The 27,682-nt window shown below is 34.2% G+C and overlaps 2 protein-coding genes across 2 annotated transcripts; both read left to right on the forward strand.

Moving 5' to 3' along the window:
* Positions 1-343: 343 nt before the first annotated feature.
* LOC125056746 lies at positions 344-4,898 on the forward strand. The gene is made up of 5 exons (XM_047660023.1): positions 344-1,074; positions 1,623-1,722; positions 3,069-3,173; positions 3,508-3,663; positions 4,848-4,898. Exons 1-5 carry the CDS (start codon positions 344-346, stop codon positions 4,896-4,898), a joined length of 1,143 nt encoding a protein of 380 aa, XP_047515979.1.
* Positions 4,899-20,892: 15,994 nt separating this feature from the next.
* LOC125056565 (signal recognition particle subunit SRP72) lies at positions 20,893-27,158 on the forward strand. The gene is made up of 13 exons (XM_047659725.1): positions 20,893-21,040; positions 21,272-21,506; positions 21,714-21,858; positions 22,105-22,295; positions 22,469-22,606; positions 23,174-23,306; positions 23,748-23,927; positions 24,290-24,451; positions 24,873-25,085; positions 25,482-25,579; positions 26,160-26,261; positions 26,719-26,823; positions 27,003-27,158. Exons 1-13 carry the CDS (start codon positions 20,938-20,940, stop codon positions 27,130-27,132), a joined length of 1,935 nt encoding a protein of 644 aa, XP_047515681.1. The 5' UTR covers positions 20,893-20,937; the 3' UTR covers positions 27,133-27,158.
* Positions 27,159-27,682: the final 524 nt, after the last annotated feature.

Consider the following 27,682-nt stretch of genomic DNA (forward strand, 5'->3'; position numbering starts at 1 on the left):
CGCTGTGTGAGTTCGAAAAGTGAGTTACAGAATCGAAGGGCTGGACGGATCATTGGGCAAAAAATATTATAGAATACGAAATCGCGGCCCATAACTAGTTTGTAGATACAAACTTATGACGTTTGTAATTATTTCAAAAGCAGTCCTTATTATGCAGCTAATTATTGAAATGAGAATGTATGATTAATAAATTATGTACCCAAACCACATGTAATAGCAGTGTTCCAGCATGTTATTAATTGCGATAAAATTACATGCTTGTGTTAAATATTCCAATAGCTTATATAATCTGTTAAAGCGTTATAGATTACATAATTTTCATACCATAGAGACGTATTTAATCATGTTAAAATTACTAGAAGATCCTAAATACCCATTGCTTGGGCCGCATTTACGCCTTTTGAAATTTACTGGCCTTTGGCATCCAATCCTTGATCGTGTTGCCCGATTAAAGTTACTGCTGTTTTGTGTGACAACAGCATTCTTCTTCAGTCAATACATTAAATGCATGTTATTTCTCAATTTCGATTCGATAAAGCTCATACTGCAGTATATCCCTTTTCATATAGGCATTGTTAAAGCATGTTTCTTTCAGAAAAACTACGCTTACTGGTCTCGTTTGATTGAATCTATATCGGAGATAGAAAGGCATCAAATGCTTCAAAAAGACATCACTATCCATATAAAAAACTATATTCACCGCAGCCGTAGGGTGACTTTCTTTTTTTGGGCGCTCGCATTTTTTTCCAACTTTAGTATTTTCACTGAACCATATCGGAAAAATCAAGTTGGAAATGGTACAGATAGCTATTTGTACCTATTCGACGGGTACACACCGTTTGATCGTGTTCCACCAGGCTATTACTGCTCAATGTTCGTTCAAACTGTTCTTGGACATGTTGTAAGTGCTTATGTCGTGGGATGGGACACGTGTGTAGTATCTATTATGATATTCTTTGCCGGACAATTGAAGATATTTCGAATTTATAACATGAAGATCTTTTGTTCCAAAAATAATGGGACTTCTTTTAAGAATATCGCTAACTGTCACGGATTTTACATGAAACTTATAGAGTAAGTTGTTTTTTTTATAAAACAGACAAGTGGGCAGGAGGCTTACGAGATGTTAAGTGATACAACACCGCCCATGGACAATCTTAATGCCAGAGGGTGTGCCGGCCTTTTAAGAATTGGTAAGCTCTTTTCAAGTTGTGGGACAAGAAGTGGGTCGCTGGTTCCATATACTGGTGGCAAAAACTGCCGTATATAACGCTCAGTTTTGGAACGACTGACGTGGGGGTGATACGTTAAAAATATTACAGTTTAGATCTGTTAGTCGTGGCCGTTCGATTTCCTATAATGATGCAGAGAACTGTGATTTTATCCAAAAGATCGGCATTCAACCTGTTTACCAAAAAAATTTCAATATAATATGTTACGTTGCTTCCAATGGCCATAGCAGATCCCAACTTCAAGTTGCGGTTCTCTATCACGCGCTACAGATATTTCTGTCCGTGTTAGTACCGGTGCTGAAATGCGTTACATATATACACATGTTCTATATACTTCCAGTAAATTAATTCAGTATTAGCGGTTATTTTAATATTTGATAATATTTTCAGGTATCATAAACTGTTTAATTCCTTAATATCGACAGTGATGTTTATTTATTTGATCGTAATTTCTGTGAATTTAGGAGTGTGTATTATACAAATAGCGGAGGTGAGTAATATTTGGTAATATTCTATAACTATATTTACGAATTATTTGCGTAATTCGCCAATGTTTCAAATAATACAATTTATTATGTTCACATTTCGCACATTACCGAAGAGGGTGAGGAAATATTTCAAGAAGCGGGAAAACACACATTGAAATTGACATATTCAGCAGTAGGAATAATTTAGTTATTTCTTTAAAATATTTAGTTGTCGTTTTTTTATACATTAGTTTTCTATTTTTGGAACGAAGTTCCTTATCGCGCGTTGTGAAAGGGGGCTAGACGGAAAAAAATCTTACAAAAAGTTGTCACGACACTTTTTTGCTATTTGCTATTGTAATACACCGGTTCTTGTCCGATCACCGAAGTTAAGCAACGTCGGGCGAGGTCAGTACTTGGATGGGTGACCGCCTGGGAACACCTCGTGATGTTGGCTTTTTTTTTTCGTCGTAAGATTGGTGTCGAGAAAATCTATCATACTGTTATGATACCAATTAACATATAAATTAATCGAAAGGAATTTCGTTCCATCCGGGTGTCCCTCGACACCTCTAAAGTTTTTATCTATAAATGTACTTAATTGACTAAAAATAATTAAAAATTAATCATAAGAAAATAGAAACTAATTTAAAAAGTTTGGTCCATGTAGCAGTGTACCTTTAACGCTGGCAGCAATTCCTCGCTGTATTGCGATACCTATTCGTTGAGCGAGAAAAGCACTAGCTCTGGGGTCACCAGTACTATCTACCAGGCGGCAACTTAAATCTTTAATTAGCGCCTGTGCACTTGAACCCCACGGCCCAAGAGCCTTTACTCCAAAGAGAACAATTAATTGACTTATGTTTCGTATATTTTGTTTATCACTTATATTACGACTATAGTCGTCATGACGTATAATACCATGTAGGTTGTACCACGAGACGTCGAATGGTGCAATTCTATTGGCCGATATTTGGGTCGGAAAAATAATCAATGTAATCTGTTTTGGCCTTGTATATTGTCGAAGTGTTTTCTTTTATAATGTGTAGCTGTTATAATGTTATTATAATATATGTTAATATATCTGAAGTTATACTTCTTTTGGCGCATTAGGGAAAAACATTGTAACAAAAAAACCGACACCCTGAAGGCAGCTATAGTCAACATTTTAGTTTTTTCTATTGTTAGTATTTATTTATTTATTTATTTATGCTTTATTACCTTACAAACATACACATAAAAAAAAAACAAAAAAAAAAACATGTTACAAAAGTCGTTTTTCTACAAACGTAAAAAAAATTTTTGAAAAGATTTTGTCTTGTTACGCCAAAAAGGTAACTTCTAACGCTGTACTTACACGTTTTTTTAGATACAAGACGACTTAGGCGCTTTTTTGTCTGCATATTTGTACATTGTCGCCTGTTTAATTCAGTTACTACTTTTCTATTGGTACAGCAATGAAGTAACTCACGAGGTAATTTTTATATATTTGTTACCTTATTACCACTGCCATACGTTCTATTGGGACCTTAAATATAAATCGTATTGTTACCATGGTAACATTCAAAAGACCACGCCTACCAAGACGCCGACCAAGACCTACAAAGAAAGACAATGAGCATACCCCAAGGCTTTCTTGTACCTCATAAAAATCCCCCAAAATAAATGTACCTCGTAACCCAGGACATATTGATTCTGTCTGTTCAGTCTGCGAGCTGGGGCAACTGCCTTTTATGGCTGTTTTCCTGCCTATAATGGAAAAAAAGACAAGAAATTCCTTTACCATCGTAAGAGTTGAACATTTTCAGAGTCAGTTAGTATCGTACAGTTTATTTGAAAGCGACTGGTATTATGCACCGACAATTCTTCAAAGAAACATCGCATTACTGGCAGAGACTACAAACAGGAGGTTGGTTTTTAAAGCCGGTCCGTATTACGAAATGTCACTGGCAACTTTTGTGAGCGTAAGTGTTTTATTATTTAATTAAACGTAATAAAATAGTATTTCAATTGGTCACGCATGAATGCCGTTGAGTGGATTCTTCAAGAAACATAAAAGTATTTTTTGAAGTGAAACTTCTTTAGGCGAATGAGGGTAAATTCTTTACGGATGAAACCCAATAATAATAATAGGTATTAGCGTCACGAAGATGTGCAGCGTTTTTGTCGAAGAAAAGGGAGAGAGCGATTGAGACCGATTGAGAGAGAGTGAGAAGGGCGAATTACCTTATAGAAATTCTATTTTTTAAATTAAAATTTCGTAAAAAGAATTTATTAAATATGTATTATTATAATTTGTATTACACTTAATATTTTAATGACAATTAAATTCCTAACATATCTTCCTTTTTCCCTCCCTCTAAGTCTAAAGTTTTACATTTGTATAAATATGAACAAGACTTAAAAATAGGTTGCCAAAGAAGTTTCACTTCTGACATGTGTACTTTGTACGCACGCACTTTTTTTTAATACAGAGGATCCCTACATAGAAGCGTATTAGGCACGCGATCAGTTAGGCAGCAGGGGAGTGTCAACTCTCCCCTTTCCTAAAAAGGGACTTTATTTGCTTAAACTGGTGGTATGTTATGGTGGTAGGTCCTTACATATGAAATTGACATTTTGTATGGGGGGAACAAAAAGTAGGTTTTTTAATAGAATATATTAAATAAGTATGTTTTTAAGTACTAAGTACCATTACTATCTATGCACGTTTGCCATCTTAGATAGTTCATTGATCCCTTTACTAAAAAAAACATTCGGACGGGAATCTATAAAATCTTTAAAGGCGGTTGCGACTGCCCCAACATAGTTGATTTTTTTACTTTGCAAGAAGTTATTAAAATATCAGTAAATCATTAATTATATCAGCTTCGAGTCCTGTTAGGAAGTTCCTTTATGACTTGATCTCTGCAACTTCCATCTCCTCCAGATGACTGACAACTGAAACTGACTCTTGAAAAAACAAATTACAAATGAACTTCATCCCATGATTGATCTTTGAAGATTTGAGTTAGGGTGAATTGAACGGGTATCTAATAAATCAATATCAATTAAGAATTATGTAGTAACTAAATATTCTATTGAAAGTATAGTTACCTTAGTTATAATGGGTGTTATATGGTATGGAAACAATGTGTTCTTTTTTCAGATTCTTCGTACGAGTTACAGTTTCTTCACACTACTAAATGAAACAAATTAGTGACAGTAGTTTATCTGTTAGTAGAGTATTTAATTTTCACCAAGTATTTAATAATCGTAATTGCGAAACAATTGAAAAAAAAAATCGGTTGTCTGTAAAGTCGGTTTACTGACGATAGTTGAACGTGACAACGTCATAAAAAAATATTGATGGGATGGTTGCATTTTTCAAACAAAAAATTAAATTTTATTTGTTTGATAGGTATTTTGTATGGATATAGAGAAGGAGGTAAATGGAAATCACAATTGAATTGATCAAGTTACATTTATTTGTACGCATAAATACAATTATGTCAGTTTTAAACGGAACGCCTCAGAGCGAGGTAACGCCGCATGAGTCATGTTTTTTCGTGCGTGCAGCCGGCTCCATCGACTTATAAGACGTTGTCACGTCAAAATTTGCGAACGTTCGAGTGGATGGGTATTGCGACTGCAGAAGGGTTGCTGCATCTGGCACAGGACAAGACACGCTTCAAGACGTCCAACTTCCAGTAATGGAGAGGTACTACAAGAAGTATTGTTAGAATTATTAAAAATGCAATCCCTGCCGCGGTAGTATTCGAAAGCGACTCTGGGAGTCTCTTTATGCCGTAGGGCGGGCTGCTCATTTCTCACCTGGCTCCTTGAATAACAGAGAGGGTGTAGTAGTATCAGAAAGGGGCAGATGTGATGCGACTTTCACCATCGTTGAGTGAACCTACGGTAGATAATACGCAATGATATATATAATACGCTAAACTACTGAAATTTGAAACTAAAAATCTTTTAAAAGCACATATAATTAACAACATACCTATAAAGTAACAAAAATAAAAACACACTTCTAGAATTTATTTATATCTGTGAGCGTCTAAGAAATTATTACTATTAGTCACATAGTAACATCGATGCGACCTACCTGCACTTATTTTCAAATAATTTCATAACACTATGTACATAGCTAACCTAGTCTTAATTTCTTCACTAACTGAATGTATTTCTTTAAGAATTAAAGTATCTTTGAACCGAAAATTGTATGCAATTATTTATCAATAAAATGTTTCGTTTATAAAACAAATTCTTACTTTAAGCCCAGTTGATAACAATCAAGCCATAAGCGAATTGCGAACTTGTTCAGCGATGGTTGATTCAAAATTATCTCTAAACTGCCTGAAGATTGAATACGATACAATCAGGGGCGGTATTTAACTCTCACCAAGTTTGAGATCGCTCCCGGTTGCCAAGAATTCGAGTCCAAATCGATTACAACTCGAAATTTCATGTTAATCGATTCTGATTCAGCGAGTTTAGATTGATATGAGGTACTATCAGATTAAATGTTTGTAGCAAGTTCTGTTTGCATGACTAGTACTCTCATGAGCGCATTTGGTAATAAAGTTTGTTCAACTGCGACGTTAATCGATCCTGTATCATCAGTTCGTCAGTATCAAAATGTACACTATGATAACTATCGGCCATTTTGTAGCAATTGTTGCAATTGTATAATTCTTTTGTTTTTTATATAATGTGTTCGCGTGCTCCTATTTCCGCATACCCATGCTGGTCGATGCAGTTTGTTTATTTAATGCAAATATTTTGCAAAAAACCTTTGGTATCAAAATTGTGGGGAGTTTTCAAAGGCCACTCTATCGAGTGTATTCTCGTCCTACACTCGATAGAGAACAGTCAGTCAATGTAAATATTTCTTTTATTATATGTGTGCATTGTGCTATATGGATGAAATATTTTAAACATAAAGCTGTGTTTGCCGCTAATTTATTGCAAACTCTTATAGTAAGGAAGCTGGTGAGCATTTAGGTATATGATTTGCAAGTTTCTCATCGAGGTAGATTACAGTTTACGTCAGTACGAATAAATTTGGTCCAGTCAATTAAGGTCCTACGTCGCTGCGTTTTCGCGTTACAGCCGATTGAAGTTGCTTACAAAAAGGGGGATATTAAATCAAATTATTATTATTGCAAACTCTAAAGGTGCGTACAGACTATATAACATAACATGTTATACAACTTTGCTATACAACATGTTTCAGATAATGTGGACACTGAATGTTATAAAACATGTTATTGATATGTTTGCTAGGACGAACCCAGCATCTACGTTTTTTTGTTTTTCTTTTGTTATTTAAAATGGTTATATAACATTGTTATATAGCATTGTTATTCTAATGTGTACAGTATTGTTTTATGTTATAATGTTGAATAACAAGGTTACATAATGTGGACGTGTTATAAAACACAAGTTATATAATACGTTACATAGTCTGTACGCACCCTTAAGTTCAATCAGTCACCTTTGTCTCACACGTCATTGATATTTTCCTCGCGATACTTTCTCGTTCTAAGCGAGTATTAGACACTTGGACAGCGGGCGTTCGGACATAGCAATTTTGATCGTCATCTGTTTCCTACGAGCTTATGTTAATTGCATAGAACGTTCATTTGCCAAACGGGTTAAGGTTGATAATCGCACAGTACTAAATCTCAGTATCGTTATCAATAACTCCCCAAGATCTAAATAACTCATAGAATATATCAACAGCAACTCTGCACAGTCCATACCATCCGAATTAACATATAAATTGTTTTGAATCCGACATCTACATCCCGTTAAATTATTTCGCGAACTTCCCAAATTTACATGGTAATTGGTAAAACTCAAGATTTGTTGGGTTTAGCTTATTCGAATTTATAGTCGGGGTGATGTGTGTAAACGGCGTAAGTGTTAATCAATTTCAATATTAATTTATAATTGAAATAAGGGTTTTCGGACAACATCTCGCACCAGCTCCAAGTCTTCTTACGTTAAATTGTAAGCAGTACGTTGAGTTCACAATTTTTCGACAGTTTACAATCTCGCGAGATAGATTACAATCTAACGGTATTTACAATTTTACGTTAACATATATACTGGACCAAGAAGATACCTTACGAACAACTTTGGGAGCCCTACCGAGGTCCTTCCATCGCCTAAGTCTTTCTCCCACTATTCAGTGTGACTCTGCCCTTAATATAAACAAATCTTTGTCCTGTGTTCTTGATATTAAGTAGTATACTTTCTTACCTTACCTATTTCTTATTACTTTTTACTTTTACAAGACGCCTTTTTACTTACCTTACCTTAACTTACCATCTCAAGATGTGAAAGAAGTGGCAGCGCTGCCAAGAAACCCCGATAATCAAGCGACGGAAGTGGAAATGGATAGGCCATACACTCTGAAGAGATTCTAATTATATCTCCAAGCAGCCGCTTGATTGGAACCTGCAAGGAAGCGCGGCCGTCCGAAGCAATCCTATCATCGTATATACTTGAGGCAAAAAGAACCGGAAAGAGTCGGAACGAAGTGTAATGCGAGGCTCAAAATCGAACGTGATGGAGACTCATTGTGGACGCCCTCTGTCCCATCTAGCGATTATAGGACATACAGTCAAGTAAAGGGAAATTATGGGCTTAGATATCCAGTAAATTTTACTATTACCCCTTCTTGTACCCATTATTTTTCTGGGCACGCTGGGCTCGAACTACGAAGCAAAAATGAATCCCTATTTCCCTTGGTCACGGCATCACGCGTGAAAGGCTGGATCGATTTCGCTAATTATTTTTGTGTTGTGTTTCTTACTGTCAGGAGAACGAGAAAATTAAAAAAAAAATTCGCAGAAAAATATAAAATTTAAGAATACTTTTAACCACCATACAATTCAAACTTTTTTGATGTAACCTTTTGGCGTTTGACATAACATTGAAAGGATGCGTGCTTTTTTGATAAAATAATAATCAATAAATTTATTTAAAAAAAGTAAAATATGTAATAGACTATACTTATAATTAGATCAGCACACTACATAAAAAAACTTTTAGAGAGTGTCAAAGACAAGAAGAAACTGTATGAGCTAATATGTAGGTATATAATATCTTTATGTATATACTATATATAATTCTGCTCAACGTGTTTATGTCACTGAATTCACGGTCACTGAACGGCTGGACCAATTTCAATGTTTTTTTTTTTACCGTTTGGGTGATGGCCTGGATGGTTTAGATTCACATATCAGCCCAGCAGATGGCGCTGCAGTCGGTACTATCATACTTAGTTAAATATACTAATCGCTTGAAATATCATACAGGACAACGTCTGTCGGGTCCGCTAGTCCGTAATAGTTATTTAGTAATTTATCTCCACGGGCTTCTAGAACAATAGAAGAGAACTTATAACGGATAACCCGTATACATTTTTAATGTGACATGCCAGTTTCCCTGAGATGTTTTCCTCCACAAGAGAAAGTCTTAATTGCGATAGTAAAACTTGAAGTACACCGCCAAGTTCTGAACTCACGACCTTTAATTGTTTTATTTTGTTAACCCACGCCTTATATACAAGAAATTATATATATATATATATCTTCTTCTCTATCTTCCTTTAAGTCTCTACTGTACAAACATTACTTTTTATGTATTTATAATTAACTATTTGTATTATGTATTTTTGCACTTCTTGCTAACCTTATCACATTTTTTCTTACAGTGTTTACCTGGAAGAGATCGCTCGAAAGCGAGGTAAGGTCACCAGTCACCCTCCTTTTCATTTAACTATGTCTATTGTATTATATTTCTGTATACAACGATGTGTTAACATAAATTTTATCAGATATACATCTCAGTCAGTAGTTTTGGGCGAAAAATGGCCTAAAACAACCTTAGTTAGTATATATTCGAAAAATCAACATTCGTTTGTTTTAGGGGAATATAATATGATATACCCGGACCGGGCACATGACGAGATAGCAGGTTGAATTAGGTTTAAAGACTTTATTTCTCAAAAAAGACAAAAAATGTCACTTACATGAGAATAATACTCTAGATAACATAACATTGTAGTCGTTCTTAAAATAATCACAATAAAATATAGCCGTACATGCAATAAATTTAAAAAATAAAAGTAAACAAAGAAATATGAATTAAAAGTAAGTAATAAGAAATGAATTTAAAAGTAATTTTGTTTAACATATTCACTTAGCTTCGATTTGAATGAATTGATAGAAGTACTATTTTTTGTGGGTAGTTTATTATACAGCTGTGCGCCTTCGTAGGTAAACATTTTTTTGCCGTAGTTCGTACGTACATTAGGTAATGCAAGATAACTCGTTCGACGCATACTTCGTACACGTGGCGGTTTGACAAAAATAATTACAGAATGGCAACCACGCGATGGAACAAGGACAAGAGGAAGACATAGCAAGAGATGGGCAGACGATATAAAGAGAATAGGAGGCACAACTTGGACAAGAAGAGCAAACATCAAAAAAGAATGGAAGCAGTCGGTTGGAGGCCTATGTCACAGGACACGCTGATACCAAAAATGGGACATATGATGTATTCGATTAAGTTTTATTATGTAACTTAAATAAGTGTTAATATATTATACTTATACTGGGTGTCAGCAATAAAGGCTTAATAATAATAATAAGTATGACATACCGAATATGTAGATTTAATTAATTATCTATAATTATTTAATAGGTTAAGAATATATTATCTTGTAACTTAAACTGTTATTTGGCTCTAATTGCTTTTGGACAATCTCATTATTAAAATTAAAATCTAGATTCGTAAGACGAAAAAAATTCTAAATGACGTTCTAATTTAAGCTAGACATTAAAATAATTATTTCATGAGAGACTTTTTCAAGAATACAAAATTATATCTTGTCCTTTCTAAACAATTAAAAATAATGAGCTCGCGTCGCACAGTTAATAAAAGGACAAAGCTTTTTATTTAGTAATAGCCAGGTTGCCTAGATTTTGCCTTAATAATAGTAATATCCCGAATAATTTGTGCCTGCTTAGTCGGCTTAGTGGCAGACAAGGTTCAACGGAGTTGTATACAACCAGAAGCTTTCCAGAACCTTTTCGCAAAAATGCTTTACATATGCGTGATCCACCGAGGCTATTCAACTCCTTGACACCACGGGCCTAGTGAGAAGTCTTAAAAGGACAAAACCATTTGAACTAGTGAATTAGTGTAAATAGAACCCAAGAATATCTTTCCTTTAATAGAGACTGTAAGTAGTGTTATTGGACACTTGCTTATGTAAAAATCCTTATTAGTAAATTAGGTTAGACTTAAATTACTTATGAGTCTTAAGTTAGGCTAGATTGTAATGTTCCATGATGTCTTAGTAAAGACACATGTATATAAAAAAAATGCATGATCCACCAACAATATGAAATTGTATGAAAATTACATTACTACCAAACTATCTTTTCCTGCCGAAGGTTAAGATTCAGCAAAGTGACTTTACAATTCAACACATTTATGACGTGCGGGAAGAAGCAATAAGTCTCTTTTCTGAATCTTAGCCTGAAAGATCGCTTTAGGATCTCTCAAGGATCTTAGATGACTTGTAAAGTATTATTGAAATATAACAAATCGTAGAGAAAAATGATTCTTTGACACCTAAAAACTTTACACTGATACATAGGGCAGTTCGACGGCTTGAAGAAAATTTTGGGTAGTGTGTGTAGTACACGTACACAGTACGTCGTGTGAAATCTGAGTCTATACTACAGTATAGACTCAGATTTCACACGACGCCCATTTAATCCGTTGTGCGTTAAGTACTAATTAAACCAGCCTAGCTCCTTCCACAAGCTCAGAAGTGTCCTTTACAGGCTTCCCGGAGCGAGCTCACTGCTGCGGGTGACTCATTCCTCTGCGCTGTAACAGTCTCTGAACAAGTAACAGTCTGTCACGCTAAGGACGAAGATGTTCGGAGACAATGGCCCCTCCCCCCTCATTTTCCCCCCTATAATTATTTTTAGATGAATTATGTTGAAATGTCGCTTTGCCACTAGTAGGTTGGTTTGGTAAAAATTTTGCTGACTTCGACTGTGTGATTTGTTTAAATTGAACTTGATTTTGTTTAGAACTAATATTCAATTATTATATAAAACGTGTTTACCTGTTAAACAGCTTAAATATATTAAAAAAGAAGATTCTATTGTGATATTTTGGTAATACTAAAGTATTTAAGTACATTTCTACCTGGTAAAAGGAGTTTTCAGTAAATCACTTATTAAATTAACTTTTATCCGTGCAAGGTTGGGGCAAATTAAATTTCGTGTAGAGTTCTTGGAAGTGAGGAGTTGACAGGTGACGAAGGTACCCAAGAGTCCGACTTTGGAGTTCCGCAATAATGGAATATTTTGAAAAATACAACTATTTTTGAAACAATTTGTTTGAAACGGAAACAAATAAACCTTATATGGAATCAGTTGCCCACTGAAGTATTTCCGACCCAATTCGACTTAGGGTTCTTCAAGAAAAGAGCGTACCAATTCTTAAAAGGCCAGCAACGCACTCGGCGAGCCACAATCCCACCTAATGTTTCGGTTAACTAGGCATGCCTGTCCAGTACCAATTAACCGCCGCTTAAGTGAACCCATATTAAATTGTCTAGGGAAGGTGGAAGGGGGCAAGTAGTTCCACTCCTTAGCTGTTTTACAAGAAAAGACGATCTAATTCGGGGTTGTGATGCCTGGGGATGTCGTTAACGTCTTTGTCACGTGACCATTAATTAACAAATTTTTTGTCTCAAGTTTGTTTACAAAACTAAACAAAAATACAGAACCTATGTTATCTAATATAATTCCTATCTTATTTTTCAAGTCCACCTCTAATCCAATAGTACTAGACGCTGAAGTACGGCGCAAGTACACTCGGTAAAACTACAATAATTTGAGAGTTTCACTGAAACATATTTATTCCCCGTTCCGCGGGATTTCCAAGTGTACACGGGTTTTATTTTAGAATTTTTAGCACGTTATACAATGCTCGTGGAATTTGAATTAGGCAACATTAATTCTATATAATTCAATATTTAAATAGTCATATTTAAAATTAATTTAGCTACTGTATATGAAAAAATGTATGTAAAAAATTATTGTATATGAAAAATATTGGTTGAGCAGTGTTGGCCTAGTGGCTTCAGCGTGCGACTCTCATCCCTGAGGTCGTAGGTTCGATCCCCGGCTGGTGCACAATGGACTTTCTTTCTATGTGCGCAATTAACATTCGCTCGAACGGTGAAGGAAAACATCGTGAGGAAACCGACATGTCGTAGACCCAAAAAGTCGATGGCGTGTGTCACACAGGAAATGATCATGAAATAGATTCAGAAATATGAGGCCCAGACCTAAAGAGGTTGTAGCGCCACAGGTTTTTATATAAAAAATTGATATACTATAATTTGTTTTCATACTAAAACTTAACCGCTATCAAATTAGAGTCGGATTAACTACTTCTTTCGCTATGTTTTGTAAATAAGTCAACTTAATATATAGTCGGCAACATATATAAACATTGATTTAGCTCATAAGTAGCACAAAACAATTATCTAAAATATTAAAACGCGTAAATTACATTTATTAATTTAGTAGCTGTACAAAAATAAAAAGTTATTTGGAAAAATCTAATTCCTATCAACATATTATACGCGTGGAATATATCGAAAACTACCGTACAGAATTTGTAAAAAAATTTATATGTTTAATTCAAGATTACTAACATACATACACTATTGCCCACGTGCTTTGAAGCTAAATGGTAAAACTCAAATATTTACCAACTCCATCAATATCAAATTAAGATGTACACATCTGATAACTACCCATTTTTTTAAGTTGGCTAAAGCTATAAAATGCTATCCAAGACTGCGCTAATGGGATTAATATTGTTTTAATTTCTTCGAATTATCACGAAATTCATCACACTAAACAGAAAAGACCAACTCGGTTCAAAAATAAATAAGAAGCTACTTGAGCTTGTTAACGACGGATCCTCGCGAGCACGTTCCTAACTTGAAAATTACTTAAAAACAAGTGTCTGTAATGTTCAACTCTGAAATGTGAACAAGAAAATTTTCACTTTCAACATTATCGAACTGTATCAGCAACAAAAAGGTTACATGGAACATTTTGGCTAAGAAAGTCTTAGTGTTTTTTTTTTTGACAATTCACACCAATTGACCGAGTCCCATGCTAAGCTGGTGAAGCTTGTGTTATGGGTACTAGGCAACGGATATACATACATATTATAGATAGACCTAAGCACAACACCAAATGCTCATCACATCGATGTTCGTCTCAGCCGGGAATCGAACCCGGGACCCATGGATTCGCAGTCAGGGGTACTAACCACTACACCAATGAGTGTTGATCATTTATTTTCTTAAGGGGCTTTAACCTGAAACACGTCGTTGATCTAAGGTTGCAACACAAATCTTTAATAAAATAAACAATTGAATTACAACAAAAAACAGTTGAAATTTCTGTTGAGAACCTACGACCTCAGGCATGAGAGTCGCACGCTGAAGCCACTAGGCCAACGCTGCACAGCCTGCGAAGCCTACCCTATACAACGCTAAATTTGGTATTCATTTATGAAAAATTACTTCGAAAAACTTATTTCACAATGTTCACAGTAATTTCCCAGCTTTATTAGTCACAGGACGAATAATCTTTGAAACTGTTTTTACTTATAATTTCGTTTCCTAACTTATAATTAGATATCATTACTTCCATTACAAAGATCGAAGCGAATCTAGATCCACTTCCAACCTATGCCAAGTGCTATAATCGAATTGTTAGGCAATAATCGATAAGCAATTTCTTCAGGCAATGGTCCAATTGCAGTAAGGAAAGCAAAGTGCAGACATAATGTCTGTGGCAGTGATTGGTTGTGAACTATTTGAATAAATACTGCATCAATCTTCAGACTAATCACTTCCAAACTACTTACAAGAAATCTGGGATGTCTGCGCGGCGACATATCTAATTGATTGTGAACAGATGGTATATTGTTTTTACTCACCAAATTGTGGTTAATGGTTATGGATTAATGTGTATTATATAAATAATAATGGGTTGCTCGATAGACGAAAAATATGGCACAGAGCGCCCCACGCTTTTTCACAATAATACCAGTATTTTTGGTTCATTACCATTTTCAGCCTAAATTAGGAATTATTTTTCACTTTTTAGTTTGATGTGCTTTAAAAGCGTGTTTTTTAGTTTTTTTTAACTATTATTTATTTTTTAGTTAAATTTTTTCATTTTTTTTTTTTCTGATTATTGCATTGTCATCGATCTTTGACAGGTGCGCAAAGTTTGAATTAAATCTGTCCGTTAAAAGTGGGTCAAAATCGAGTCCGAAGGAGTCGGTTACATACATACATACATACAGGTGAAGCTAATATAAAGCGTGTAAAAAGGTTCTAGATTATAAAGTGGGTCGCTTGCGAGTATTCTGAGCGCTATACCTCTGAGGGTACCGAATATTCAGAAACGTAAGCGATAAAACTTCGTAAATAAGATTAGTCCGTATCGAAGGTGTCTTTCTACACGTGGATATGATTAGTGTATTTGTGTGAAAAGTTAAAATTTCTTTGCGATTCGACGAATCCCTCGGATTCCAGGTAGCACAATATTTATTTATGTTAAAAAGAGACACTAACGAAACACATACATACACTTAAAGGGAACACACGACATACAAAAAATACAATACATGCATGTGTATCAATGAATGTTGTGCTCATCATTATGAGGGAAAACCTACAACACTGTAACCTGGGCCAGATTTAGGAGAGGGCAACCGGGCCCCGGGGCCTCCACAATAGGCGGCGTCCATGGGTCGGGTTATCTCTTGTTCTTCTTATCTTCCATTTTACACCCTTGATTTGAGAACTGGCAGTTAAAATTAGAAACATTTCGCATTTAATGTATATAATTCTTTTCGAAGCGCATCACATCTGCCCCTTCTAATACTACTGCTACGTAGCGATCACAATCGCTCTGTCAAGAGTGTACCCATTAAGGACCTGGTCGCCAAACTCCGAAAAAGTACATTGTTTCTTTCTATTTTTCGTCATCGTTTCTTGAGGTAGGGCGAATGGAAAAAATATCTGGTGGAGTTGAGTAGTTTATGTATCAATTTTTTAAGATATAAATAACTTCGCTCGATAGAAAAAACGTAGCCAATTTTTGACACTTCGAATTCATTCACGAAAATGTATATAGAACATGATTATGAAATTTACACGATATATTTTATCGCAAGCCAAGTAATCCATTTCAGAAAAAAAAATTGATAAAATTACATTAATTTAATGTTTTACATAACTAATTGTTATTACGAGCCGGCGCGCCTCAGTGCTCCAGCTCTCCACTGCGCCCCGCAGTCCACCCCGAGACACTGACACAGCAATTCGTGTTGGGATAGGGCCTTAAGAAGAAAGCTGTTTACTGATTTAGCTATGTGTGACTCGTAAAATTAAATAAAATTTTATACAAATTGCAGCATTTTGTTAAACTCACTGTGTATCCCGTCTAATACCGTGTGCTTACAAGCGCCAATTTACTAATACTAAGCCCGGGTAATGCATATTATTGACAATGTGCAGGCATTTGACGTGACGCGCGCCTAATCCTGACAGATCCTCCACTGATCCAGCCACTACTACACCAAATTGAAGCGCGTCACAGCTTAAAAGCCTCCAAATTGAAATCTCATTCGTGCAGCAGTTTATTAGACACGATTTGTATCACACCGTTCATTAAAATGTAATCGGTGCTTCGTAAGTTTACGGAACGTCACGAAGATTTGCAGCGTTTTCGTCGAAGAGAAGGGTGAGACCTATTTAGAGAGAGTGAGAAGGAAAATTCGTCATTTGAGATTATGCAAAATAATTTATTGAAATCTTAAATGACGAATTTTAAACTAAAAAGCCATGTGTTTTTATTATTGAAGAAATAAATTTTAAACATTTTAATTTTAATGACAATCAAATTCCTAACATACTTCCTTTTTCTCTCCCTTAAGTCTCGGAAATCTAAAGTTTTAGATTTGTATAAATATGAACAAGACTTAAAAATTTGTTTGCCAAGAAGTTTCTGACATGTGTACTTTGTACGCACGCACTTTTTTTATTTTATAATAATCGGGAAAGAATTATCTTATATGGAATTTATATACCATTTAGGCTGTTACGAAAATTGTGAAATTTGATACATTTTATCCAGTATTTTTCAGATAATATAAGGCATATTATACGTAAATAACTGATCTTGGGTCTAAAATTATTTTCAGGCAATTTGTCTGAAAAAGTGTCCCTCGGTTATTAATGGTTCAACCTTTTTCTGGGTAACAGACGCGCTTTTAACATTTTCGTTAATATTAATTTTTATTGAAGTTTTACAGCTTAAGTAATACATTTATGTTTATTTATTAACAATTAATCGTTGTCAGACATATTGGAGAAAAGGAATCAATAAGATTTCGATGCTTGTATTATTGTTTAAAGAAAGCTTCATTTATTTATTATTTTAATAAGTATATAAAGTGTACATCAAAATATTTATGGATAATCAATTCAAATATAAAGCTTTAAGAAGAATAGTAACAATCATGCCGTGAAGGCCATTTTCTCTTTGACAACCGATAAAATAATTTAGTCTAAAATGTTTGTTGCGGGTAGACACAAAAACCCAAGATTTATTCGCCTTTCTCAAAGCCACTAATATGGGATATTTCCATAAAAAATTCAGCCAAACCTCGACATTTCAATTGTTCATTCGACCGTCAGAGTTTATAGGTTTGGTTGATGGCATAGGGACACAAACATTACCCCTTTTAAATTGAATTTCGCACAATTTATCAGGCGTAGACAAAGTATACGGGCTTACCTACAATAATTTTGTCGTATGTTTGCATTTTCAAATTGAAATTTTACATGTTTGAGTCCCGAGGTCATCAATTATCAGTTACATTGAGACGTGAATTATTTCGACTTTATTATTTTATGTTTGCATTGTTGATTGGGTTTCTCTTTTGTGACAGAAAATGTGAAATATTATACGCTATCTAGCTGACAAACGTTGTTTTGCCATGTATATTATTTCTAGGAAACATTTTTTTAGTTGAATAAAAATAACTATCTACTGTAATAAAAAATAGGGGGTGATCGTAGAGGGGTGACAATTAAGGGTTGTATGTATTTCTGTATGCTGTATCATAAATTAAAAACAAAACGTTTTGCCTAAAAAATAATATAAAAATTTAGGGGTACCCTAAAATAAATACAAATAAATAAATACAAATATAAAACAGCAGTCTAAATTTGTTTTAGGTACTTTCCTAATCTTCTGTAGTAATTATAGAATTGCACTCATATACGTCCAATATAAAGGCATCATAAAATAGCCAAATGGAATTGTAGATTCCAGCGCCTGATTTACGGGATGCAAGGACTTATTTATGGTTGAGTCAAAAAGCCGTCAGGGATTCCTTTTTCTTTTTTATTTCTGCCAATAGCATTAGCAATACGAAGCCACGCATAATTTATTTATTTATTTACACTTCGTTGCAAATAAAAGAAACACAATACATAAAAATTATATATAATTTGTCTGTAATAAAGACAAAAATACGACAAGCCGTTTAGGATCTAGGAAAAGTACTATCAATATAATATTTGTTTTATTTTTGTGATGCTTAATTCTTGGATTCCTGCACGCCTCTTTTTGATAAGTTTCTATGAACCTAAAAGTCTCTTCGTTCGTCCACGCAACCATTATTAAAATATCGTCACTGTAGAATGATAATCTAATACATATATAAATTTCTCGTGTCACAGTTTTCGTTGCCATACTCCTCCGAAACGGCTTGACCGATTTTGATGAAATTTTTTGTGCTTATCCGGTATCTATCGGCCAACATCTATTTTTCATCCCCCTAAATGGTGGACTACCCCTAAGGGTAGTCCACCCCTAAAATTTTTTTTCAATTTTTTAGACAAAACTTTTAATTTTAATTTTTTTATGATACAGTATTAAAAAATACATACAACCCCTAATTTTCACCCCTCTACGATCAACCCCTATTTTATTATAAATGATATACATGGCAAAACGACGTTTGCCCGGTCAGCTAGTAATATATAAAATTCTCGTGTCACAATGTTCGTTCACATACTCCTCCGAAACGGCTCGACCGAACCTTATAAATTTTTTTATGCATATTCAGTAAGTCTGAGAATCGGCTACTATCCTATCTTTCAAACCGTTTCAAACGTGAGAAGGGGTGTCCACCCCAAAAAATTTTTTTTATTTTTTTAAGATACAACACACAAAAATATATACAGTTAGTGGTGTGGTGGGAGGGGAACGCGGTGGAACGACGTTCTCATACCTATTTTCAGAACCGGAACGCGTTCTAGTAGGTACTTTTTTTATCTACGTTATAACCTGGTTGCGTTCTCACCGATCCGCTACTGACCAGCCAACTCAAAGGGCAGGGGCAAATGATAAAAATGTGTGTGATCCTATTAGGGAATTTTTGTAGTAGGTACACCATAATAATATCTTTCTGATTTTCATCTTTTTTTTTAATTTTATTTATGTCTCGGTAATATTTTGTATAGTAAGAATAAGTAATAATAAAAACTTACATGGAAAAAAATAGTTTACTGAAAATAGTACTTTTTTATCCCACGATGATACTTCTTATTTTACCAATACATCACTGGTTTCAGTACGTTTTGTTTAAATACTTTACATACACAGAATACTATATATATATATGTATTACTATACATACTTATAAACTTTTAAATTCATGTAAACTTTCTATTTATTATTACTATACAGATTTAAAAAATTGTATATTGTACACAGAACCATAATCTTTTATACCTTATACTAAAGCTACAAAACATTATGTAACTTCTAACTCGTAGAATGTACAGGGTACAGGCGATCTGAAACTAGCGGTCCAAGTTTGATGAGTTCGACACATGAGCCGTTGAGCGCCGACAACACACCGCTTGCAATATTATTTCCAATACATATTGTCTTTGTTCATGTTCTTTCATATCAATAAATATTTTGGTCGTAAATAACTTTAAAATGCAATGAAGAAGTGTTACGATCTACTTTAAAATATTCGATTAATTCGCTTCAAGAACATGGCTTTGGCTTTATTTTTTTCCATATTATAATATGTTTATACCTACTATAAAATAGATACCTTACCCTACTTGTGAAATCTTTAAAAATCCATCTGATAATATTGTTAGGTTTCAATACAAATTATTTTTCAGCAATCAACCTCAGAGATCAACAATGGATTTATCTCTGAGTAGTGACAGATAACGGTGTTCCCGCGCTTTCCACATCCGGTCCACCGGATGCGACGCCATGTTGACATGTCCGCGGGCGAGACGTGCTATTGGCAGCACTCCGACGAATTGAGCCAGAAAATTAAAAATCGTCCGCTTTGTTGGGGTTTGATCTAAATTTATAAGTCCCCTTACTTACCTTCTTGCAAAATAATAAATTAAATATCTAATCTCTTCAGATGACGGGGTCATTCAAATAAGGATAAAACAAAAACTAAAAAGTCAAATACTATTTGAGACTAGGTCCTACTGTTTTCTGAAGGGCATACTTAATAACTAGAAATGAAATGGAAATCGCTAAATCTTATAAGGGTTGATTCTGAATCTTACCGTTACTGGCCCCGTCAGCCGTCGGTTTTTTACGATAAGTCTAAATTTATCATTTTATTATTCTCTTTCTGACTGGGCATAGTGGTCTTTTACTGACATAACTTTTACACATTTATAATAATACATAACTTCAATCCGGTAAAAAAGTGTTTTCTTTAAACGTGGCATAATAAAGAGGACGGAAACTGAAAATCAGATTTATCTTCAATTTGGCGTCATCTATTTGTTTAAATTCTAACTAAATCGCGGGGTCCTTGCTATATAAAATCATGTAAAAATAGTAATTAAAAATTTTTTTGTTAGACAAGTGTTTTTCTATCTTACCTAGAATGTTGAAAAATACTTTTAAATATATAATAGACACCATTAATTTATTATCAAGATATGAAACTTGGGTATTTTGGAACGTTTAGTTTAAAGGGTGACGTTTTACTTTTTAGAAACACATAGTTGTCAAATACAGCTGCCAGCTTGTCAAAAAATGTCTGCCAACAAGGAAAGTAACCTTGTTCAGGCTTATATTGAATTAAATAAATTTTGTCAAAGTAGTGACTATGAAAGAGCATTAAAAGCTGCAGGGAAAAGTAAGTTCTATCACACATTAACTCAGACGAAATAATTACACCCAACTTATGTTTTCGCCCGATTTCGTATTAGGATACATTCTTTGCTCAATTTTATTATATTTCTTAATCATTTTAAACTTTAAACTAAGAAACCAACCATTAAATCATATATAACTTCTACCACAGAAGAGGAGTTTTATAAATGTATGTCTTTTCTGTTCGAAATTCTTTACTTATTTATAATTTCAGTTCTGCAAATTGCACCAACGGAGCAGAAAGCATTTCACTGTAAAATCGTTTGTTATATACAACTTCATAACTTTAAGGAAGCCTTAGTGCACCTAAACAACTCAAAACATGCAGCACTGGCGGCTGACTTACAATTTGAGAAGGCATATGCTCAATACCGACTTAATCTCCCAAAAGATGCATTACAAACAGTTGATAGTGCTCCAGAGCTAACACCAGCTCTTAAGGAACTCAGGTAAAAATATTGTGTTGATTTATGGTTCCCCTTGATTTGTCAACCTTTAAGAAGTTAATAATGCATTCCTGCTCAGCTAGGATTCAAAAATACACGATTAAGAGTCATGGGCCTAACTAGTAGACTAATGCTAATTTTTAATCTTATCTATAAACAATAAACAATTTTTTTAATAAACAAGACTAACTAATATTCATTTTTTAATAGGGCTCAAATATTGTATCGCCTTGAACAGTACCAAGACTGTTACAATCTTTATAGAGATATAGTGAAGAACACCACTGATGATTATGAAGATGAAAGAAAGGCTAATATGTCTGCTGTTGTTGCAAATTTGGGTGCAATTAATCCCGTAAGTATATTCAATGAAAATTTAAACTGTAATCTTTAAATTATTTTATATCCTATATTAGATAATTTAAGACCATTATTTGACAATGAATTTTGTAAATGTTTTTCATATTCATAAGCATGCCCTAAAACACATCTAAACTGAATAAACGTAAATTGATTTGAATGAAAATTTGGATTTTTAACCTATTTTATTATAGATATAAGTACTTATACTTTTTAATTTGCTATTTCACTCTGTTTGCAGAATGCTGATCTTCCACAATTTGAGGAAACAACATATGAGCTCTCTTATAATGTGGGCACAACACTGGCAATGCGTGGTAAGTACAGTGAATCATTACCCGTGCTGAAAAAGGCAGAGCAAGCCTGCTCGGAAAGTGTTCTTGAAGATGGTGGTACTGAAGAAGAGGCTAAAGAAGAAGCCGCCATTATTAGGTTTGTATGAGATAAGTTTAAGTTAGTAACATAAATCTTTTAGATTTGTGGAATTTATTTTTGTAAAATGTTAATAAAATAAATAAAAACTTAGTTATAAATTTCAAATAACAAATTAAAATCCAAGTAAAAAAAAATTTTTTAAAAGCTTTTTACATAATTACATATTTCAGAGTCCAACAAGCATACTGCCTTCAACAAAGCGGTAAAGAGAAGGAAGCTGCTACCATCTACCACAATGTTCTTAAGGAGAAACCAAGTGATCAGGCACTTGTAGCCATAGCTAGTAACAACTTGGTCGTTATCAATCGGTAAGTTCTTATCAATAACCAAATTTTTACTTGACAGAAATAACTTTTAAGAGATTTTTGTATTGGGTTTTTCATTGTTTTATGAGTCATACACAGATTTGTTAGGTTTATTTTGGGGTCATTGATTGATGTTGTGGTTTTCATAGTAATTACCTACACCATACAGTTGTTATTAGCAGATACAGAACAAAATCCATTCATGTGTTTAAATACATTTAAAAAAATCAGTGGGGCTACAACCTCTTTAGGTCTTGGCCTCAGATTTCTGAATCTGTTTCATGATCATTTTTAAATCTAATCGGCAAGTAGGTTATCAGCCTCCAGTGCCTGACACACTTGACTTTTTGGGTCTAAGACATGTCGATTTCCTCACGATGTTTTCCTTCACCGTTCGAGCGAATGTTAAATGCGCACATAGAAAGAAAGTCCATTGGAGCACAGCCGGGGATAGAACCTACGACCTCAGGGATGAGAGTCGCACGCTGAAGCCACTAATCCAACACGGCTCTGTTTAAATACATAACCTCCGGATTACATTTTTGAAAACATTTTTAAAACATGTTACAGGGACTCCAATGTATTTGATTCTCGTAAGCGAATGAAGGCGGCAACTCAAGAAGGCTTGGAGCACAAGCTTAACTCTAGACAACGAGCTAAGATCATCTATAACCAAGCGATTTTGGCTATTTATTCTAACCAGGTAATTAACTATTTGAAATCTTAAAACCTTAATTTACTTGTACACTAGCAAAATGTCTGTTGTATGTAATTATTTTTTTTTTAAATCTGAATTTATGTTTGTTTAACTTTATGACAGAAAATGTACTCCTATTGTTCTAATGAACGGCTTCGCATTTTCTCGTCTGCATCTATATATATGTTTATGCTGTTGCGAATGTATTAAATGAAGTCCAATTTTGAAATGTATAATTATTATATATTATATACAAAAGAATTTGATATATATCCTTAAAGCTTTTTATAGTTATTCTGGAGAAAATTAATTAATTGATGCCAATTTTTAATCAATGTATATTTTTTTTAGTAATAAGTAATAAATTTTTGGGTATGGTGACTAATACATAGTTAATGTAATTATAAATATATTTTTACTGTAATAACTGGATTTCTCATATTACAGCCGGACTTCTGCAAGCAATGTTGTGTTAAACTAACCCGTGAGTTTAATGAAGAGAAAAGAGCTATACTCATTGAAGCCTCGTCATTGGTCAAGGATGGAAAGAGTCAACAAGCATTGAATTTGTTACTGAAATATGGAGATACCCTCACTTTGGCAGCCGCTCAAGTTTTGTTAGCTCAGGTAATTATTTTAATCCCAATTTTAATATATATACAATAAAAATTATTAAAGCCTATTGAGCTTTTAATTACCACTGACTACATTCTATATAAAATATATTTTCTTACTTATTATATATATATATTAAGTAAGATATAATATCAGAAACAAGTAAAACTATTTCGTAAAGATGACTTCTGAAAAACAAGGATAGTATGTTCGAATAAAATAAAACATATTTTGGTTTTTATTTTCTAAATATTTTTTTTATTAAATAAAGTTTATTTGAATATATTATGAATCATACTAGTTTATATTACTTATGCCATGACCAGTAACAAATTAATTATTCTTAGTAATAAAATTATATTTTAAATTATCAGGGTGACCGCAAAGCAGCTGTCAAGTTATTAGAAGAAAGTGCCTTTAAATTTCGTCCTGCCGTTATTGGTGTGCTTTGTACTTTGCTCACAGCTGACAATGAATATGAGAAGGCTTCTAAGCTCTTCACTGAAGTCTATGAGCACTATAAGAATGATGACGAGGTAAGGAATGAAAAAAAAGTTTACAGGGAGGTGTTTAAGGGGGGGGGGGGTCGAGTCAAATCTCATTTAATCTTACGTTTGGGGGGGGCAAATATCACGCATTTTTTTTCTGATTGAAAAAAAAATTAGGAAAATGAAAATGTCAAATATTTTATGCTATAATTAAAAAAAACTTCGATATTCTATAAATTATAAAGTCGAAAAGATAATCTTTGGTTATCCAGAGTTTGATATCTGGAAAATCTACTATTCTACTTTAGTCATCAATAAAATACGTTTTAATGATCCTCTTAATACATTACGTATTAGTAGAATATAGCAACTGACATTTTGACTAAAGTTATCTCTCTCTTTCTTCATCATAAACTCAAATTGTTAGATGGAGACGAACTCCAGTTTATCAATTAAACCATCCTTTTAGCAAGTGAAAGCCCTCCGCAACGTTTGGCGGGCGGCAGCTGAGGCCCACTCACGCGCCGGCAATGCAACCGCGGCTGCGCAGGCGCACGAGACCCTCGTGCGAGCGGCGCCGGGTGATAAGCGTACTCTGGCTAGGTTGGTCAAGGCGCTTATACACGAACCGGAAAGGGCGAGAAAACTTGCTGCCAATCTACCGCCCATTACTAAGTTAGAGGTAAGTAGAATTAAAATGCGAGTTTTATATAATTATCAAAAATGTTGAATGTAATATTAATATAATTGTACGGTTCCTGGGTCAACAGGATAATAATCTTAATAATGTAATAATCTTTGAACTCTTTTAAAAACAGGCTGCATAATTTCTCTAAATCCGCAGAATCGCGCGCATATCTTTTCAAGCTGGTAGTGTGTTTATCTACATAATAATAATATCAGAAACTCTCCAATTAATGGGTTATGTCGCTACCATAATGATATTGCACAGAGTTTTGACATTTTTCATGGTTCTCTGGCCTCAGCTAAGAGTAGAATTAGGACACAGTACCGAAAAAAGTCACAAAACAGGTAGAAAAGTATGGAGTACTTTCATAACTTCAGTATTTATTGTCAGGGCAAGATTGATATAGATGCGCTGGAGTCTTCTAAATGGATGATGGGTGCTAAGATCGTCAAGAAAACAGTGCAAAGTAAACAAGAACAGTCGCCCGGGTATGTTTTTTAATTTATTAAAATGTGATATTTCGCTTAACATCCCTACAATTATATACTACTTATTCATTATTATTTCTACATTTCAACCTGCTATATTAAGTTTGATAAAATGGTTTTCTGTATTTCTTTTTAACTGATTTCAAAAAGTAGGTTTAGGGAGCGTTCAAGTAATACGTAACGCAATTTTTGGAGATTATTGACCCCCCCCCCATGTATCTCGCCGTAACGTTTTTCAGTACCCTAGTACAGTACTGTACTCAAGTATAGTAAAACGTTTCGTGACCACCTTGTGTCTCTTTAGTTACTATTATGTGGTGCAAGTCGAAAATAATATTAACAATAACGCGTAATTCAATCCCCGCCCCGCATCGTAACGTTCCTCCCAAAACGCGTTACGTAATACTTGAACGCTCCCTTAGGAGTATTTAGGGTTTAAAATCTCATTATTGTATGTTATGTGATTCTTGATTATATTCCAAATTTAAGGGAATAAAATTGATTCAGTAGTTTTTGAGTTGTATCGTCGATTTTCTGTTTCGTTCGGTTGAATTTTTTAAATTTTATTTTTGTTTTACAGAACGCCAGGTTCGGAGTTGGGCCAAAAGAAGAAAGCTAAACGAAAGCGTAAGACTAAACTTCCACCTTCCGCTGACCTTTCAAGACCTCCTGATCCAGAAAGGTTAATTTAAAAATATTATGTCTGGCAAATCCCAATTGAGTAATTTCTGTAAATATTAAACTAAAACATAATTAAACTGTCAAAAATATTGGTGCGCTAAGTTACAATTTTGAAACGTGTTGACATTTGACAGTTGACATTTGTCAAGTGGTAAAGTAGTATTTTCATGTCAAATGTGTTAGTTGTACGTTTTCCTATGATGAGACATTGGTGAAATACAATTTTTAAATGAAACATTAAATATTTGCTTATTTGAAAACGATGTCTTCCGCCAAAAAAATTGATATCATTGTATGTTAGTTTACACAGTAGTTTTGTTTTAACTAATATGAACCTGTAGGATTATATTATTGTATTATGCACTGAAAAACTTGACTCAGCCTTTAGTGAAATTACCTTTGTTCACGTAAAATATTTGTCTTTTTAGTATTTACCAAAATTTTAAAATACTCTTCAGATGGTTGCCCAAGTACGAGCGTACAGCTTATCGCAAACGACGTGGTATCCGACGTGACGTCATCAAGGGCAGTCAAGGGATGACTACCAACGCTGTTGATCAGTAGTAAGTACACTTGTCTAAGATCTGTGGTAGATTTTTTTTTATTTCAAACAAAACCCTCAAGATGAGGGTAGGTCATTAATTTTATCTGTCAGATTAAGCCATCTGCTGAAATATTTATATAAATAATTAATTAAAATTAATTTTAACAAATTACTGTTAATAAGAAATGTCAATTTCAGTGATATGAGTAAACAGACGCCTAGTGTAGCAACTGCTGCCAAAAGTCCACGCGTTGAAGTCAAGTCGAGTGAAAGTGCTTGGCAAAGGAAACAACAGCAAAAGAAAAAAGGCAAAGGCCGCAAGTGGTAAATCTAATAAAGTTTTATAATGGGAAATGTTTTTAATTGCGAGAACCGTCAGACTATGAAGTCGCCACAGAGCTAAATAATTGTTTTTGGTGTTGACAACACTGTTATGTCATAATTAGGGAATGCAATCCCGATCCCGCGGGATTCTGATCTCGCGAGATCCCGTGTAATTTTTCGGGATCAATCCCGAAGCACAATATGACGAGATCCCGTTCGAGATTGACGGGATCGGGAGATACTGATTTAGTTATTGCAGAACATACGTTGCGTTTCATGATTCGAAAGCTAGAAGACTTAAAAACTACTCTCTCAGAAAAGTTGATCTCTTCGATGAAAAATCCGAATAATTTTCAAGATGATTTGGAGCAATGGAAAGGTAACGAGACTTTCCAATTGCCAAGCAACATAGACATATTAGAGTCAGTAATAAAAAAAGAAATGGATTTATTGTGCGATTTTTGCAGTTTACATAATATAATTGCTTATTCACGCTGTTGCCAACCAGTGATGAGTTGGAGAGAGCATTCTCAGCAGCTGGACATCGCAACGAA

Source organism: Pieris napi, chromosome 15 (assembly GCF_905475465.1).
Source record: "Pieris napi chromosome 15, ilPieNapi1.2, whole genome shotgun sequence".
Taxonomy (NCBI): Eukaryota; Metazoa; Arthropoda; class Insecta; order Lepidoptera; family Pieridae; genus Pieris; species Pieris napi.

Coding starts and splice junctions, on each gene's coding strand:
- LOC125056746 (XM_047660023.1), top strand. CDS start 344: ATGTTAAAATTACTAGAAGATCCTAAATACCCATTGCTTGGGCCGCAT. Junction 3,174..3,507: donor GCAATGAAGTAACTCACGAG/GTAATTTTTATA, acceptor GAACATTTTCAG/AGTCAGTTAGTATCGTACAG. Junction 3,664..4,847: donor CACTGGCAACTTTTGTGAGC/GTAAGTGTTTTA, acceptor TTCTTTTTTCAG/ATTCTTCGTACGAGTTACAG.
- LOC125056565 (XM_047659725.1), top strand. CDS start 20,938: ATGTCTGCCAACAAGGAAAGTAACCTTGTTCAGGCTTATATTGAATTA. Junction 24,452..24,872: donor ACTATAAGAATGATGACGAG/GTAAGGAATGAA, acceptor CCATCCTTTTAG/CAAGTGAAAGCCCTCCGCAA. Junction 25,086..25,481: donor CGCCCATTACTAAGTTAGAG/GTAAGTAGAATT, acceptor ATTTATTGTCAG/GGCAAGATTGATATAGATGC.